At 42.5% G+C, this 18116-nt stretch overlaps 2 protein-coding genes across 4 annotated transcripts; both read left to right on the forward strand.

Annotated features, from left to right (window-relative positions):
- Positions 1 to 2381: 2381 nt before the first annotated feature.
- LOC308170751 (putative peptidyl-tRNA hydrolase 2) lies at positions 2382 to 10480 on the forward strand. Of its 2 annotated transcripts, XR_013937799.1 has the most exons (9): positions 2382 to 2610; positions 4088 to 4204; positions 4304 to 4375; positions 4531 to 4605; positions 5008 to 5105; positions 6020 to 6134; positions 7036 to 7424; positions 8942 to 9017; positions 9152 to 10480. XR_013937799.1 is itself a non-coding variant. In XM_080545587.1 (7 exons), exons 2-7 carry the CDS (start codon positions 4094 to 4096, stop codon positions 7120 to 7122), a joined length of 558 nt encoding a protein of 185 aa, XP_080401713.1. In that variant the 5' UTR covers positions 2382 to 2610; positions 4088 to 4093; the 3' UTR covers positions 7123 to 7974. The 2 variants fall into 2 exon arrangements, 1 of the variants encoding a protein (XP_080401713.1); XM_080545587.1 differs by lacking the exons at positions 8942 to 9017; positions 9152 to 10480 and having other exon boundaries at positions 7036 to 7974.
- Positions 10481 to 11188: 708 nt separating this feature from the next.
- Positions 11189 to 17351, forward strand: LOC308170643 (putative peptidyl-tRNA hydrolase 2). Of its 2 annotated transcripts, XM_080545454.1 has the most exons (8): positions 11189 to 11414; positions 12300 to 12416; positions 12581 to 12652; positions 12878 to 12952; positions 13268 to 13365; positions 14632 to 14647; positions 14681 to 14746; positions 15631 to 17351. In XM_080545454.1, exons 2-8 carry the CDS (start codon positions 12306 to 12308, stop codon positions 15715 to 15717), a joined length of 525 nt encoding a protein of 174 aa, XP_080401580.1. In that variant the 5' UTR covers positions 11189 to 11414; positions 12300 to 12305; the 3' UTR covers positions 15718 to 17351. The 2 variants fall into 2 exon arrangements, with proteins under 2 accessions (XP_080401580.1, XP_080401579.1); XM_080545453.1 differs by having other exon boundaries at positions 14632 to 14746.
- The last annotated feature ends 765 nt before the right edge of the window (positions 17352 to 18116 follow it).

An 18116-nucleotide genomic window follows, 5' to 3' on the forward strand; every position in this document is an offset into this window, starting at 1 on the left:
CAGGTTTCATAGAGTGTTGAGTGTGTCACCTCCCTCTTCAACTAACTCATTCTTTCTCATATACAGTATGTTAACATTTTCATGTAATTAGATATGTTACATTTTGATGACATCATATTGATCTCTTCCCCTCAACTAAGGCAGAACAGTTGGCCAGCACATATCCGTCCAAATCATAAACATACATAAACATAACCCCAGGCAGGTGGCAGTGGGGGAGCTGTCAACCACGTATTGTGTACACAAAGACACACACACACACACACACACACACACACACACACACACAGAAACATTTCAGGTAGTGCCCAAGTCCATTACAAAGTTTTGTTCTATTTTATGTCACAAAGATGGGAGGGTGTTATAGTCGTTGAAATAGACTGGCAGAACGTTGACAAGAATGGTACACTTACCAAGAGATGCAGTCTTTCTGAAGGTACTGAAAATGGTGTGAATTATTTTCTGTGTGAATGGTTTATTGACTGACTTTCTTTTGCTTTTATGCTGTTTATGTTGATATTTCTAAAGGGTAACAGTCACTGGAGGGAGACTAGAACTGAGATGGAACCAAAATCTCAACAGAAGACTCATTTTTAGAATTTGATTTAGTGAAGTACGTGTTCCACAGTATTTTTATGGTGAAGATTTCCTCCACTTTAACGTATCGTACATTTTTTATTTTTAACATTCCTTTTTATGTTTTCAACAAAGAAAAGTATATTGAATCATATCTGACTTTGTTTTGTTGTGGTACTTAAGATACAATTTTGGCAACTCACTCTCACTTGTTCACATCTGTAATGTAGTCTATTGAACACTAGATGGCGACAACTCCTTTAATTTAATCTTCTCCTATAACACTGCTGTATTTACTGTCCACGAGGTTGTAAAGAAAACCCTTGGACCTTCTAGTCACTTTGTGCAACGTTTGATTAAACATTACAATCATGAATAAAACACATATATGTTTTTTATAATTTACCTGAAGGAGTTTTGTCGTACGATTTTCAGAGGCTGTTCACATTTTCCAGTGTCCAAGAAACGTTCATCTGGAGCTAGACATCCATTCTATCCCACGCCTCCAATAGTTTGTGTATATTTACCTGAATCCTTTGATGAAGCTGTATACCAAGAAACTGATCACACAAATGTGTGGTGTTTGTTGACGACGCCTGATTTTAGTCTCATGGATGGGAGAAGTTCGAGACCACCTGGTATATGTCTTTATATGGGGGGGTGCACTGTGGGGCTTCCTAGTGAATAGTGACCAAAAACAGCCTGACAATGAGTATGCCTTCCTATCGCTACACTGTAAACCAATCTGTGTACCAGTACAGTCTTGTGTGATCATTAATCATTCTTACGGGAGTATATAGAGTTCTTCCGTGACGTGTGTAATTGTGTGGATTCTCTAGTTTGAACCTGTTGGTATGTGTACCCCCCGTTTTCCATAGATGGCACAGCATAGGTGAGTCATATAATAGTCTATAGGTTAACCTCATACTGACCCCACACACACACACACACACACACACACACACACCTAATGTCTCGTTGGAATGGATGGTTTGCACTGCGCATCCAATGCAGACGAAGTATGTATGAAGCTTAACGAGGATGGAGATAGAAGTTATTTTGAGGGAAAAACTGTAACTATTGTTAGGCTGTATAAATTCAGCTGTGTAGAGCAGGCTCTGCAAGGAGCAATTTTTAAGGATGTTTCTTATTTTTGTCTGTTAATATCATTGTACATAATGATTTAATAATGTAACTCGTAGCGACTTAACCTGTTTAATAAGAGAGAGAGCAAAATTCTTACAGATGGTGAGGTAATAAAGTATTCATAAAATGATATGTTGTGTCTTTTTTGTGAAGTATTTCTATTCATATTTCTAAACTAGGTAGCCTATTTGGTTGGCTATTAATTTCATTCATGTCACATAATTAGTCACATAAGTTTAAGCATGTGAATAATATCAGTTCGTGAGCTTAGAATTATAGGGCAGTTCAGAGATATTGAGCGTCAAAGTTTTTACATTCCATTATGTTTTGTGAGATGGAACCTTTGTATTTTATGAATTACTAACTCAAAAACTTCAACATTTTAAAAAAATAACACCACACATGCATTAATAAACACCTAATGGATCAGATTATGTAAAAAAAAAAAAAACTCAATTTTGACAAAAATTGAGATAGAACCTTATAATTCTAATTTCTAACGTCACGAGTTTCTCTGATAAAAGCTACATTTGTTGTGGAACCCATCTCATCTTTCCTTTGCTGACATACGACGCTCATATCGCCGGGACCGGATTTAGCGGAACTCTGCAATTGACGCCATCCGGCATCCGTAGTCTAGCAGGAAGAACGATCTGTGCCATTCAACAAATGGTCTAAAGCGCTGAACCCACAACAACCCGCCCATCATCTAGTGAATGAACCTGACCCACCCACAGCTACACGAACAGCCTGTTAAAGTCTTCATCGCAGTAACAGACGAAGAGGGAACAACTGGTTTAAACAGCAAGCATTTAACAATCCCAGTGAACATCGTGGGATCGCAGCTAACCAGCTAGCTAGCCTCAGTAGCTACGCAGCATCACACAGGTAGGAGCTACAAGGCATGTCTGTCTGTCATGACTACATGTGTACATTATGTTGTCATATTCAGGCTTGATCGAGCGATTAACTAGCGAAATGGGGTAAAAAATCTAATTGAGTTGTTGTTGCAAGGTCTGACCTAGTGATGGCGAGATTAAGCTTCTTGAACTGTTGAAGCTTTCCATCAAATTGCGTCACACATGGACCGAAGCTTCGTGTTGCTTCATTTGCTCTACTGCGCCATCAAGTGGACAATAAATGTATAGCAGGCAGAGTGATAATGACACCGTGGATTTGGTGTGTGAAGCTTTGAATTGATGTGCTTGTGTTACTAGGAAAACAACATTTTATTCATTTATTCATTTTTATTTAAAAATAACAATTTCTCCACAGTGCTGGGCTTCAGGCGGTTTCTTTTTTTTGAGACGATTTCACCTGCTTTTGACAATTATCCTTTCACAGGGCACAGATGAAGTTGGGATACATAGAAAATTAACGGCAAGTTTATACGTCGGCTTCATCTCGCCATCACTAGTCTGACCTAGCTAACGTCAGCTAGCTGTGTGTTATCTGGGTGTCATGTAACGTTAGCTAGCCTGTGCTATCCATCCATCCAGGCTAGCGATCCGCCACTGAACGAGCGAGCAGACTGGTGGAGTCAATGCGCATTCCACAATCTGATCACTCACATGAATCTAGCTGGATAACTAACTCATCACGTTACACGTTTAGCTGATCATTAGCCTCATCTGTCATCTCTGCTGGCCCTGATGGCTTGTCTCTAGTCTAGGAGGAGACTGACCAGGGCTGTGTTGTCACTACCCATCTTCCGTCGTAGACTGAAGACCCATCTCTTCAGGTTACACCTTAACTGCTCCTCCTGAGACATCTTCTGACCCTCACCACTGCGTCTCCTAAAGACACCCGCTTTCCCCTCTACTGTGTCCCTAAAAACTTCTATTGCCCCCCTTGTACTGTTTCTCAGTTTCTCCAGTAAAAAAAAAAAAAAAAAGTTTTAGTAGAAGGCGATAATAGGGAGAAGGTTTTTCCTTCTATCAGTGGCCCCGGGCCCGAGCTAGAGTACTCTTCCTGCAACGAATGGTGGATTGCTGATTCACATGCTTGATATTCAAATGTATTGATTGTAAGTCACTTTGGAATAAGGCGTCTGCTAAATGCCAAAAATGTAAAATGTAAATGTTACTACTCACCAGTTTTCCCTCACGAACCCAGGTTGCTGACGCCCAGACAGTGCATTCATACGTAGCTCATTTTAATCTAACTGCATTATATATTCCTGATCCTAAGGTTTCATGACTGGAGGACACAGCTTCTTTTTGTCCATTTTCCAAATCAGAGGATGACATGATGATCCTCAAAGCTGGCCTTGTTATGTCAGGATGGGACTATTAGGCCAAACTTGTCGTAATGCAACAGCTGTGTTTGTATTGATTGTGGAACCGTTCCGTTCTTCCTTCCCCAGCGAACGATGGAGCCCTCCGAGCAGACAGGCCCAGACTCTCAGGTCTCCCAGGAGGTCAACCCTGTGTACCTGCAGCAGCTGCGAGAGCTGGACATCCCAGAGGAGGCGGCCAAGCAGGTTGGTGCTCAAATTGCTTGCAGTTTCTGGGACATGATGAGCTTAATTACTTTGCATTTGAACAATTATATTTGTTTTGTTTTGTTTGTATCTCAATAGGCCCTCTTGCACACCCGAAATGTGTCTGCGGAGGAGGCTGCCATGTACTACTTCAACAAGTTGGAGAATGAGGTGACCAAAAGCTAGCCTTTAACCTCTAACCCTAACCCTACCCTTTAGTCTGTACATAAGCTAGCCTTTAGTCTGCATAGGCACACATCATTGTACATTACCTCTTCTGTACTGTGAGCGAGCCCGCTTTAAAATCTTGTCCATTCTGCTCTCAGGAGGAGGGAGATGACGATCTGATGTTTAAGATGGTGTTTGTGGTCAACATGGATCTGGCCATGGGTGTTGGAAAGGTCAGTGGAAGGACCAGGCAGGACGCAGTGTGTTGATGTCTGGTGAAACACATCTGGGTTGTTTTGTCTGATCCAGACCATTTATGGGAAAAGTCTCAGGGGAATGGAAATGGAAAAACAAAACCTAACACACATTTGACCTAATACCACATGAAACTGTCCTTATTGACACTATCTTGATGTCCTGGGGTGTATTCCATCAGCGTCACTTAAGGACAATCCAGGCTTATTTTGAGTCTCGCAAGGGAGCTGCATGTGCCCCTGAGCAAGACACTTAACCCCTAATTGCTCCAGGGGCGCCGACTATGGCTGACCCTGTGCCTAACCCTAGAGCAAAAAAGACCAAATTCCAACAATTGACTGACAAGTTGATGCATGGCAAATAAAACCTTATTTTTCTAGGTAGCTGCACAGGTGGGGCACGCAGCCGTGGGTCTCCACCAGGCCCTGCAGGAGAAGAACAGCTGGAGGGAGATGGCCTGGAAATGGGACCATGGCGGGTAAGGGCTGGGCTGCTTGATCTAGCCATACTTCTAATGGTTCTGGTTGGATCACATGACGATACCACCCATGCCTGCCTTTTCTCCGCAGTGTGTCACCCTCGTTTTCACGATCTGTGGTCTTATAACATTCGAGTTATAGCAGGGTACAGTGGGGTGCAAAAATGTGGGCACCTCTATAGTCAAAATGCCGTTTACAATTAATATCTAAGTGAAAAGAAGCAAACCTAACCTTTAAATGGTACAAAGTTAAACATGACACATTTAATCACTTTTTAAATCAAGGAAAAAGCAAAAGTTTGGGAACCCTGTCAGCTAGTACTTTGTAACTCCTCCTCGGCCAACTATAACAGCTTGCAAACGCGCCCTGTAGCCAGCTAAGAGTCTTTCAATTCTTGTTTTGGGATTTTTTCCCCATTCTTCCTGGCAGAACACCTCTAGCTCAGAAATATTATTTGGCCTTCTTGCATGCACGGCATGTTTGAGATCTCTCCACAGATTTTCAATAATATTCAAGTCTGGGGACTGATGGCCATTCCAAAACCTTCTCTTTTTTTTGAGGTATGCTTCGCGTCATTGTCTTGCTGGAATACCCAACCTCTCTTCAACTTCATTTTCTGGACTGACCTTCGAACATTAGCCTCTAGAATGTCTTGATATTTGGTGGAATCCATTCCAATTCATTGAAGCCCTAACGAGTAAATCACCTTGGTCTGGGCCTTAAAAGTAATCATCTTATTAAAAGGTAACAAAGAATAATCCAAAAGGGTTTCCAAGGGCCCTTTTCCTTTTTTTACAAATTGAAAAATGTCTGCACTCTCTGCAATGTAAGTCGCTATGGATAAAAGTGTCGTCTCAAAGGCGTATATCATATGATCTTTATGTTTTGTTGTTGCTTCCTTCTTGCCGCGCAGTGCTAAGAAGGTGGTGGTGCAGGGGACCAACATGGCCCATCTCCTGGAGCTGCAGGCCCTGGCCATGAGCCTCAGCCTCCCCACCTACCTGGTCCAAGACGCCGGGCGCACCGAGGTGAGACGCCCACCCCCTAACGGCGCCACCGCTCCATCATCATCACCACAGGCGGCAGTGGCACAGAAGGTCGAGCCGGTGTCTAACGATCGCAAGTTCAGCGGTTCGAACCCCGGCTGGCCACAAGTCGAGGTGTCATTGAGCAAGGCACTGAACCCCCTAATCGCTCCAGGGTTGCTGTCTCCAGCCGACCCCTTGCTGAGAGTATTAAATACCAAATTCCAACAGTTGGCTGACAAGTTGATTGCATGGCTATACAACTATTATTTTTATTATGTTATTATCATTACGGCTCCATATTAACAAAGCAGCACGTTGCTTATACACCCACTGCCATTATTGTGGCATCGCATCAACATTGATCAAAAACCACTGTTTGAAATGAACAATTTCTCTGGAAGATGTTTGCAAAGTGTAAACTACACTGGATGAAATACTGCCAGTGCAGTTACAAATTGATAGCATGAAACATCAGATCAGGTGAATGAGAGGGTTCACTGTGTACGTGTGTTGATAACGATACACAAGCTTTAGACCCTTGTGCATGTGAACATATAATGATACAGATTGCGCAATGTGAAAATAAAGAACGCAACAACTGATTCAAAATGTTAAGTCTCTGAGGAGCACTATATGATAACTAAATACAACCTTCACAAGCCAAACATAAACATATGCGCTATCAATGTGTCAACAAGTGCATGTCACAGACTGCCCTCATCATTATCAACGTCAACCTGCGTTTGACTGACAGCTAAGTTACATGGTGCATCTGGATTGTTATGAACTGCTTATGAAAAGCAATATGAAATGATAATTTAAGGCACTTACAAACTAAAATGATGATGCTGAGCTGTCGTAGTTAAGACATTCACCTAAACCCTATGAATCCATCCGGCAGGTGGAGGCGGGCTCTCGCAACGTTTTGGCCATCATCGGGGAAGAAGAGACGGTCAACAACGTCACTGGAAGTCTGAAGCTGCTCTGAGGGACTAAACTGGCTGTGGAGGTGCAGGAGCTGTGCAATGCCACTGGGGCAACCAGCAGAGGGCAGCATCCCCTAACAGCAAGAGGGTCTTGGCATGCAAGCGCGCAAACAACAACCTAAAAAAACCATAAAAGAAGAAAAAAAAAGAGAAAAACAAGACATGACCCAACCACAAGACAAACACACTCAGCTTTTCTTTTCTTCTGTTCCCTGTGCCCGGGCCACTGACTGGAGATGTATGGAGAGCTGTTGCAAGCTGAGAGGAAGGCCCTCGTTCCTCAGATGGGGCCATGTTGAAGGCAGTTAGAACAACTTTTAAAGTCTGCGTTTATTGTTTTGATCGAGGAGTGTTTAGTTAGTGAAAGGGGAGAAGCCATTAGTATATATACAAAAATCATATCAAATGTTGATGAGGGTTAAAAACCCATGACATCCATAGTCCTGTTTCCCAACTTAAGATATGATTTAAGGCCTTTGCACACCAATGCGTGCGTTTACGCCTGCGTATTTTTAATCCGTCATCCGAAAAAAAAACGTTACGCACAGAGACCTTGCACACCGGTCCGTTGCGTTTTTTTACGTTGCGAACTTTCAGGGTCTGTTGACACTCCTACTCTCCTCTCCTAACCCTTTCGCAATACGCAACATGGAGTCTTCAAGCAGTGAGGATGATTTTGTGCTCCTCTCACTTCTTGAAAATAGGAAAAGGAAAAGGAAATATTGGATCCACCCCATCCTCAGAACTCGTCGGCAGCAAGGGGTTACATCTCCAATACTCTGCCATATTCTGTCTTTATATTCTGAATCTTTGTAATCACGGCTCTTTTTTTCATAAAGAGCTTTGTGCTCTGACACAAGTAGTATTAGCTTCTCGGAGGCCATCACTTTCTCTTATTTTATCACTTTACTTTACCTCAGAGATGTGTCTCTCACTATTTACCTCAGAGATGTGTGTCTCTCACTATTTACCTCAGTGTACATTCGTACGGTGGCCAGAGTTGGCCAGAGTAAAAAAAAAAACTACTCTCAAAACGCTTTTGACGGACGCGAAAACGCAGAAAATCGAACCTGTTGCGTTTTTTTTTTTGACGGACGAATAATTACGGATTGGTGTGCAAGCGTGGTTGACACAACATGAGTTCTAATTTATTTTTTTAACGGACGTAAAAAACGCGTTGGTGTGCAAGGGCCTTTAGAGTACAAAACATTTTTTTTTACAAGGATAGAACCTAGTGTTTTGGTGATTGTTATTAACTACTGTTGTTATCGTAATACAAAGAGCAAAATGTCTTAATCGTAATGGAATCCTTTTAGATGTAGGGTCTCCCTGTGAAAGTTACTGCTTGGCAGTAAAGAGTGCTCTACTGATGATATCTTTATCTATTTCTTCGATGTGTAAAATAATGTGTATATGTATACACCTGTATGTATGTATGCAACGTTCTCTCCCAAAGACCCCTACCCTCTAGAAAACAATAACTACATAATATCGTTGAATGGCCGTCCTTTGCATCTACATACGTCTGTTTAGGGCCGTATATAACCGCTGTGCCATCCTCAAATGCTCTGCACAGTCACTGTTGGACTTTTTTACATGATTGTCGGTGTTTTGTTTTTCTTTCTGCATAAAAAGAAAGGTCAGCTCGAGGCTTTCTCTGAGTTAGAATTCCTGGACGTTGGAGGTGGGGGGGGTTGGCCGAAAAAGTAACACTGACTTGTAATTTCATGATGGCACTTGATAAGAGTGAGGAACTTCGTGTATGGGTTAAAATTGCGTCTGTGTCTGTGTGTCTGCGTGTGTGTGTGTGTGTGTTTTCAGGTACTACGCTGACATCCGACAGACCATCTCTGCCAGTGACCAGGAGATGAACTCTGCTTTAGCCGAACTGTCCAGGGTACGGAAAATGGCTGTTTTCAGATTTTTTTTAAAATCACTAAATGACGAGTCTCTATAAAGGAATTCAAAGCATGCGTATACAACGAGATCAAGTCAGAATGAACACACAATTAAATATTTCCTTGTTTTCAGAATTACTCAGGAGAGTTGAATTACCTCGTCGCCCTGCATGAGTTGTACAAGTACATCAACAAGTACTACGACCAGGTATGTTTTCATTCACTCTTACGTCTGTCTAGACAGTATGTTGTAACTTTATAGGTTACATGATTGATTAATAGTTTGTGTATATTTACATGAATCCTTTGATGAAGCTGTATACCAAGAAACTTATCACACAAATGTGTGGTGGTGTTTGTTGACGACGCCTGATTTTAGTCCGAGACCACCTGGTATGTCTGTATATGGGGGGTGCACTGTGGGCTTCCTAGTGAATAGTATGTGTACCCCCTCGTTTTCCATAGATGGCACAGCATAGGCGAGTCATATAATAGTCTATAGGTTAACCTCATAAAACTCAGGACATTTTTAAGCGTGACCTCAAAACCTACTTATTCAATGTCGCCTTTTGATACTAAGGGAGACATTGGACATTATAGAACTAGGATCACTAGGCCATTACACCATACTCGTGTTTTGAGATTTGTGTTGACAGGAAAATGGACCCGGGTGCTGATGAGGCACTGTCAGCTCCAAATAGCACCTAGAGCAGTACTGGAACCAGTACAAGGGTGTACCAGGACCACCATCAGGTTGTATTGCTGTCATCTTTATTGTCTTTATTGTGTTGTTGCATCATAACTGTGCCTAAGATTCTCTTTTGGCAGGACCTGTGACCATACTGGATGCAGAATGATGCAAATACAACACTAAATTTATGGACAGTGTGTACGCCGATAATATGCAAGGAATTTTTCCTGGATACATGGTGTACAGGTTTTTGCCCTTGCTTGCTTGCTTTGTGCCGGTGGTCCTTGGCCTCCCCTTGGGGACCGCTGGGTACTGGTAGGCAAACTGGCTAGTAGTCGCTCTATTGGTAGAGGGCTGCAAGGGAATTTTTTCCTGGCTACATAGTATACAGGTTTTTACTTTTGCCTGCTCGCGGCTCTGTCAGTATTGATTGATTGACTGATTGACTGAACATTTTCATTGTGTGAAGCGCATTGAGTTGCATCTTGTAAGAAATGCGCTATACAAATCAAATTTGATTTGATTTGATTTGATACTGACCACACACACACACCCCTAATGTCTGGTTGGAATGGATGGTTTGCACTGCGCATTCAATGCAGACGAGTATGTATGAAGCTTAACGAGGATGGAGATGGAAGTTATTTTGAGGGAAAAACTGTAACTATTGTTAGGCTGTATACATTCAGCTGTGTAGAGCAGGCTCTGCAAGGAGCAATTTTTAAGGATGTTTCTTATTTTTGTCTGTTAATATCATTGTACATAATGATTTAATAATGTAACTCATAGCGACTTAACCTGCGCATAAGAGAGAGAGCAAAATTCTTACAGATGGTGAGGTAATAAAGTATTCATAAAATGATATTGTGTGTCTTTTTTGTGTGAAGTATTTCTATTCATATTTATAAACTAGGTATGTGGTGGGCTATTAATTTCATTCATGTCACATAATTAGTCACATCAGTTTAAGCATGTGAATAATATCAGTTTCTCTGATAAAAGCTCCATGTGCAACAATACTATGTGCAATATGACAACCCTCGGGTACATAAGGTTCAGAGATAGGAAATGTTAGGATATTTACAGCATAGCATAGAGTACAGCACAGTGTTTTATTGTATAGTAGAGTAGTATAGTATAGTAGATAGTGTACATAGCCTTTATTTATGTAAACCAGCTCTTTTCCCTTTTTTATTTTATTTTACCCTAGGCCCTCTTGTTTTTAGTCTTTTTCCTAGCACCAGGGGAGCCCCCCCTCCTAAATGTCGCTGTATGGTACCTGTACTGTATTAATGACAATAAAGACCATTCATTCATTCATTCATTCATAAAAGCTACATTTTTGTGGAACCCATCGATGGAACGAATTCTCATCTTTCCTTTGCTGACATACGACGCACATATCGCCGGGACCGGATTTAGCAGGACTCTGCCATTGACGCCATCCGGCATCCGTAGTCTAGCAGGAAAAACGATCTGTGCCCAAAATGGTCTAAAGCGCTGAAGCCACAACACGGAACCACCCATCTAGTGAATGAACCTGATTCATCCTCCAGCTACACGAACAGCCTGTTAAAGTCTTCCTCGCACTAACAGACGAAGAGGGACCTCTGGTTTAAACAGCGAGCCTTTAACAATCCCAGTGAATATCGTGGGATCGCAGCTAACCAGCTAGCTAGCCTCAGTAGCTACGCAGCCCACACAGGTAGGAGCTACAAGGCATGTGTGTCTGTCATGGATACATGTGTACATATGTTGTCATATTCAGGCTTGATCGAGCGATTAACTAGCGAAATGGGGTACAAATCTAATTGAGTTGTTGTTGCAAGGTATGACCTAGCTAACGTCAGCTAGCTGTGTGTTATCTGGGTGTCATGTAACGTTAGCTAGCCTGTGCTATCCTCCAGCTACTAGCCATCCGCACCTGAACGAGCCAGCGAACTGGTGTGGTCGATGCGCATTGCAAAAACGGATAAATCTGGCAACGCTGCAAGAATATAGCTGGATAACTCATAATGTTGTTAAACGTTAGCTGATCATTAGCCTCATCTGTCATCTCTGCTGGCCCTGGTGGCTTGTTGCCTCTAGTCTAGGAGACAGACTGACTGACCAGGGCTATGTTACTATATTATTACTACTCACCAGGTTGCTGACGCCCAGTGCATTCACATTCATATGTAGCTCGTTTTAATCTAACTGCAGATATATCCCTAATCTTAAGGTTTCATGACTGGATGACACACAAGACATGGCTAGCTTCTTTTTGTCCATTTTCCAAATCAGAGAGAGGATGACAAATGATGATCCTCCAAAGCTGGCCTTGTTATGAATGAATGAATGAATGAATGAATGGTCTTTATTGTCATTAATATAGTACAGGTACCAAACAACGAAATTTGGGAGGGGTGGCTCCCCTGGTGCTAGGAAAAAAATACTAGAAACAAGAAGGGAAAAGAGCTGGTTTACATAAATAAAGGCTATGTCAGGAATCTGGGACTGTATAGGCCAAACTTGTCGTCATGCAACAGCTGTGTTTGTATTGATTGTGGTGACCATTCCATTCTTCCTTCCCACATCTTCCTTTCCCCAGCGAACGATGGAGCCCTCCGAGCAGACAGGCCCAGACTCTCAGGTCTCCCAGGAGGTCAACCCTGTGTACCTGCAGCAGCTGCGAGAGCTGGACATCCCAGAGGAGGCGGCCAAGCAGGTTGATGCTCAAAATGCTCTTGTTTTCAGTTTCTGGGACATGATGAGCTTAATTACTTCGCATTTGCTCTCAGCTTGAGATTCCTCGATCGATCTTCATTACTGATAATTGATACGTAATATTGAACAATTATATTTGTTTTGTTTTGTTGTGTACCTCAATAGGCCCTCTTGCACACCCGGAATGTGTCTGCAGAGGAGGCTGCCATGTACTACTTCAACAAGTTGGAGAATGAGGTGACCAAAAGCCTAGCCTTTAACCTCTAACCCTAACCCTACACTTTAGTCTGTACATAAGCTAGCCGTTAGTCTGTACATAAGATAGCCTTTAGTCTGTACATAAGATAGCCTTTAGTCTGTACATAAGCTAGCCTTTAGTCTGCATAGGCACACGTCGTTGTACATTAACTCTTCTGTACTGTGAGCGAGCCCGCTTTAAAGTCTTGTCCATTCTGCTCTCAGGAGGAGGGAGATGACGATCTGATGTTTAAGATGGTGTTTGTGGTCAACATGGATCTGGCCATGGGTGTTGGAAAGGTCAGTGGAAGGACCAGGCAGGACGCAGTGTGTTGATGTCTGTGGTGAAACACATCTGGGTTGTTTTGTCTGATCCAGACCATTTACGGGAAAAGTCTCAGGGGAATGGAAATGGAAAAACAAAACCTAACACACATTTGACCTAATACCACATGAAACTGTCCTTATTGACACTATCTTGATGTCCTGGGGTGTATTCCATCAACGTCACTTAAGGACAATCCAGTCCTGTGCCTAACCCTCGAGCAAAAAATACCAAATTCCAACAATTGACTGACAAGTTGATGCATGGCAAATAAAACCTTCTTTTTCTAGGTAGCTGCACAGGTGGGGCACGCAGCCGTGGGTCTCTACCAGGCCCTGCAGGAGAAGAACAGCTGGAGGGAGATGGCCTGGAAATGGGACCATGGCGGGTAAGGGCTGGGCTGCTTGATCTAGTCATACTTCTAATGGTTCTGGCTGGATCACATGACGATACCACCCATGCCTGCCTTTTCTCCGCAGTGTGTCCCCCTCCTTTTCACGACCTGTGGTCTTATAACATTCGAGTTATAGCAGGGTACAGTGGGGTGCAGAAATGTGGGCACCTCTAGTCAAAATGCTGTTTACAATTAATATCTAAGTGAAAAGAAGCAAACCTAACCTCTAAATGGTACAAAGTTAAACATGACACATTTCATCACTTTTTAAATCAAGGAAAAAGCCCTGCAAAAGTTTGGGTACCCTGTCAGCTAGTACTTTGTAACTCCTCCTCGGGCAACTATAACAGCTTGCAAACGCGTCCTGTAGTCGCGAGAGTCTTTAAATTCTTGTTTTTGGATTTTCCCCCCATTCTTCCTGGCAGAACACCTCTAGCTCAGAAATATTATTTGGCCTTCTTGCATGCACGGCATGTTTGAGATCTCCACAGATTTTCAATAATATTCAAGTCTGGGGACTGTGATGGCCATTCCAAAACCTTCTCTTTTTTTTTTAGATATGCTTCGCGTCATTGTCTTGCTGGAATACCCAACCTCTCTTCAACTTCATTTTCTGGACTGACCTTCGAACATTAGCCTCTAGAATGTCTTGCTATTTGGTGGAATCCATTCCAATTCATTGAAGCCCTAACGAGTAAATCACCTTGGTCTGGGCCTTAAAAGTAATCATCTTATTAAAATAAAAAGAAACCTTGCTTTAAGGTGTAAAGGTGAAAAAAAGGTGTAATGTTTAACTTTGTAGAATTGAGTGTTCAGGTTTGCTTTCAATCACTTGGAGATTAATTATAACAGACATTTAAACCAGGGGTGCCCACATTTTTGCACTCCACTGTATATCTACAGCACAGCCTTCATATTCTAAGGGCCAGTTTCACAGACAAGGCTTAAGCCTAATCCTGGACTAAAAAGCATCTTCAATGGAGATTTTACATTGAAAGTGTGATTTAGTCCAGGACTAGGCTTAAGCCTTGTCTGTGAAACCGGCCCTAAATGTTTTGTACTCTGGTCCTCTGTGGCTCAGTTGGTAGAGAATGGCACTAACAACGCTTGGGTTGTGTGGTTCAATTCCCGCTGGAACCGTATACACTGAAAAACGTCTGCACTCTCTGCAATGTAAGTCGCTATGGATAAAAGTGTCGGCTCAGAGGCGTATATCACGTGATCTGTCTGTTTTGTTGTTGCTTCCTTCCCGCCGTGCAGTGCTAAGAAGGTGGTGGTGCAGGGGACCAACATGGCCCATCTCCTGGAGCTGCAGGCCCTGGCCATGAGCCTCAGCCTCCCCACCTACCTGGTCCAAGACGCCGGGCGCACCGAGGTGAGACGCCCACCCCCTAACGGCGCCACCGCTCCATCATCATCACCACAGGCGGCAGTGGCACAGGAGGTCGAGCCGGTGTATAATGATCACAAGTTCAGCGGTTCGAACCCCGGCTGGCCACAAGTCGAGGTGTCATTGAGCAAGGCACTGAACCCCCCTAATCGCTCCAGGGTCGCTGTCTCCAGCCGACCCCTTGCTGAGAGTATTAAATACCAAATTCCAACAGTTGGCTGACAAGTTGATTGCATGGCTATACAACTGTTATTTTTATTATGTTATTATCATTACGGCTCCATATTAACAAAGCAGCACGTTGCTTATACACCCACTGCCATTATTGTGGCATCGCATCAACATTGATCAAAAACCACTGTTTGAAATGAACAATTTCTCTGGAAGATGTTTGCAAAGTGTAAACTACACTGGATGAAATACTGCCAGTGCAGTTACAAATTGATAGCATGAAACATCAGATCAGGTGAATGAGAGGGTTCACTGTGTATGTGTGTTGATAACGATACACAAGCTTTAGACCCTTGTGCATGTGAAAATAAAGAATGCAACTGATTCAAAATGTTACGTCTCTGAGGAGCACTATATGATATATAGCACTATATGATACTAAATATAACCTTCACAAGCCAAACATAAACATGCGCTATCAATGTGTCAACAAGTGCATGTCACAGACTGCCCTCATCATTATCAATGTCAACCTGCCTTTGACTGACAGCTAAGTTACATGGTGCATCTGGATTGTTATGAACTGCTTATGAAAAGCAATACAAAATGATAATGTAAGGCACTTACAAAACTAAAATGATGATGCTGAGCTGTCGTAGTTAAGACATTCACCTAAATCCTATGAATCCATCTGGCAGGTGGAGGCGGGCTCTCGCACTGTTTTGGCCATCATCGGGGAAGAAGAGATGGTCAACAACGTCACTGGAAGTCTGAAGCTGCTCTGAGGGACTAAACTGGCTGTGGAGGTGCAGGAGCTGTGCAATGCCACTGGGGCAACCAGCAGAGGGCAGCATCCCCTAACAGCAAGAGGGTCTTGGCATGCAAGCGCGCAAACAACAACCTAAAAAAACCATAAAAGAAGAAAAAAAAGAGAAAAACAAGACATGACCCAACCACAAGACAAACACACTCAGCTTTTCTTTTCTTCTGTTCCCTGTGCCCGGGCCACTGACTGGAGATGTTATGGAGAGCTGTTGCAAGCTGAGAGGAAGGCCCTCGTTCCTCAGATGGGGCCATGTTGAAGGCAGTTAGAACAACTTTTAAAGTCTGCGTTTATTGTTTTGATCGAGGAGTGTTTAGCTAGTGAAAGGGGAGAAGCCATTAGTATATATACAAAAATCATATCAAATGTTGATGAGGGTTGAAAACCCATGACATCCATAGTCCTGTTTCCCAACTTAAGATATGATTTAGAGTACGAAACAAAAAAAAAACAAGGATAGAACCTAGTGTTTTGGTGATTGTTATTAACTACTGTTGTTATCGTAATACAAAGAGCAAAATGTCTTAATCGTAATGGAATCCTTTTAGATGTAGGGTCTCCCTGTGAAAGTTACTGCTTGGCAGTAAAGAGTGCTCTACTGATGATATCTTTATCTATTTCTTCGATGTGTAAAAATAATGTGTATATGTATACACCTGTATGTATGTATGCAACGTTCTCTCCCAAAGACCCCTACCCTCTAGAAACAATAACTACATAATATCGTTGAATGGCCGTCCTTTGCATCTACATACGTCTGTTTAGGGCCGTATATAACCGCTGTGCCATCCTCAAATGCTCTGCACAGTCACTGTTGGACTTTGTTACATGATTGTCGGTGTTTTGTTTTTCTTTCTGCATAAAAAGAAAGGTCAGCTCGAGGCTTTCTCTGAGTTAGAATTCCTGGACGTTGGAGGTGGGGGGGTTGGCCGAAAAAGTAACACTGACTTGTAATTTCATGATGGCACTTAATAAGAGTGAGGAACTTCGTGTATGGGTTAAAATTGCCTCTGGCTTAATACCTGCACAGTGACCAAGCACATGTACTCTTACTGTTTATTGCAGATAAGGGTAATAGTTTACTAAAGTGAGACGTCTGTCACGTTTTTGAACTAACAAGCGGGAGACTGCTTTCTGCAATGTCGTCGAGGCGTGCACTATCAATAGCAAACAAAGGGTTTAGCTGATCAATCAAGTATATTGATTAAAGATTGAGTGGGGGAGTATGACAGTTCTGAACTGTGTCAAGAATTATTGAGTCTTGAACTTAACGGTCTTACGCATTTAACAAGCATCTGATGTTGTAGGATGTCTTGTATGTTTTTTTTGTTGATGACGACTCCTAGTTTATTAGTAAAGATAAAAAGGAATTGTGTTTTGTGGGGCAGGGGGTGCCACTTGTTTTATCTTATTTTTAGACAAATTATTTAAATGTTAATGACATGCATGTTGTAACATCTTGACATGTTTTTCTTTGCTTTAAGAGACCATGAAAAACCTCATGGGCTGCATCAGTTTGAATAACATGTGTTAGCACTTTGACCTCCCTATGTTACACAACCGTTTCCTGTTTTAGAAACCAAGGAGACAATTAAAAATGCCTCCAACTGATGAACTGAGATTGTGGTTTTTGTTTTCCGTCAAAACAATAAAATGACTCTACACTGTTAACTGTTACTAACATACTCGAAAGACAATTGTCATGTGGTGTTAAAATTACATTATGGGGGCATTTGTTTATTGGTAATGTTTTAATTCCCCTCCTGCCACGTTTCAACTCAAAGGAGGGGGTGGTATCACTACAGTTCTGGTATGACTATGCTTGGTGACTACCCATGTGACATGACTATCGGTATGTAACTTGTTCACTGGGATTACAATAGACGTATTGTGGGAGGCCAGCCACGATCTGGCACGGTTGCTGGGAAACTTGGAAAGAGTCCTTTGGAAGAAACAGTTGCTCCTGAAGGCCGGGGGAACAAAGGGTTATCCTGTCTTAACATGAATCTACATTCCCCAGAACCTGTCCTGGTGTCTGTCAGCTCAGAACCTGTCCTGGTGTCTGTCAGCTCAGAGAAGCTGCGGAACCACCTGGAGAACAGTGAAGACATGGAGGGCCGGCTTCACAGACACGGCTGAGGCCTAATCCTAGACTAAAAAAAGCATCTTCAATGGAGATTTTACATTGAAAGTGTGATTTAGTCCAGGACTACTAGGGTTTAAGCTGTGTCTGTGAAACTACAGGCCCCAAGTGTGATTGTGACAGGACTTTTCCCCTCGTTCAATGTCTGCTGCCTAGCCCTAGACATCATTTTCATGGGTTATTATCTTAAACTGTCACTGAGCTATGTAATGCTATAG

Source organism: Nansenia antarctica (genome assembly GCF_963989245.1).
Source record: "Nansenia antarctica genome assembly, chromosome: 15".
Lineage (NCBI taxonomy): Eukaryota > Metazoa > Chordata > Actinopteri > Argentiniformes > Microstomatidae > Nansenia > Nansenia antarctica.

Excerpts from the sequence above, each read along its gene's own strand:
- LOC308170751 (XM_080545587.1), top strand. The coding sequence starts at position 4,094 with ATGGAGCCCTCCGAGCAGACAGGCCCAGACTCTCAGGTCTCCCAGGAG. Across the intron at positions 4,376-4,530 it reads TCAACAAGTTGGAGAATGAG|GAGGAGGGAGATGACGATCT; the intron begins GTGACCAAAAGC and ends TTCTGCTCTCAG. Across the intron at positions 5,106-6,019 it reads TGGAAATGGGACCATGGCGG|TGCTAAGAAGGTGGTGGTGC; the intron begins GTAAGGGCTGGG and ends CTTGCCGCGCAG.
- LOC308170643 (XM_080545453.1), top strand. The coding sequence starts at position 12,306 with ATGGAGCCCTCCGAGCAGACAGGCCCAGACTCTCAGGTCTCCCAGGAG. Across the intron at positions 12,953-13,267 it reads TGGCCATGGGTGTTGGAAAG|GTAGCTGCACAGGTGGGGCA; the intron begins GTCAGTGGAAGG and ends TTCTTTTTCTAG. Across the intron at positions 14,747-15,630 it reads AAGACGCCGGGCGCACCGAG|GTGGAGGCGGGCTCTCGCAC; the intron begins GTGAGACGCCCA and ends TCCATCTGGCAG.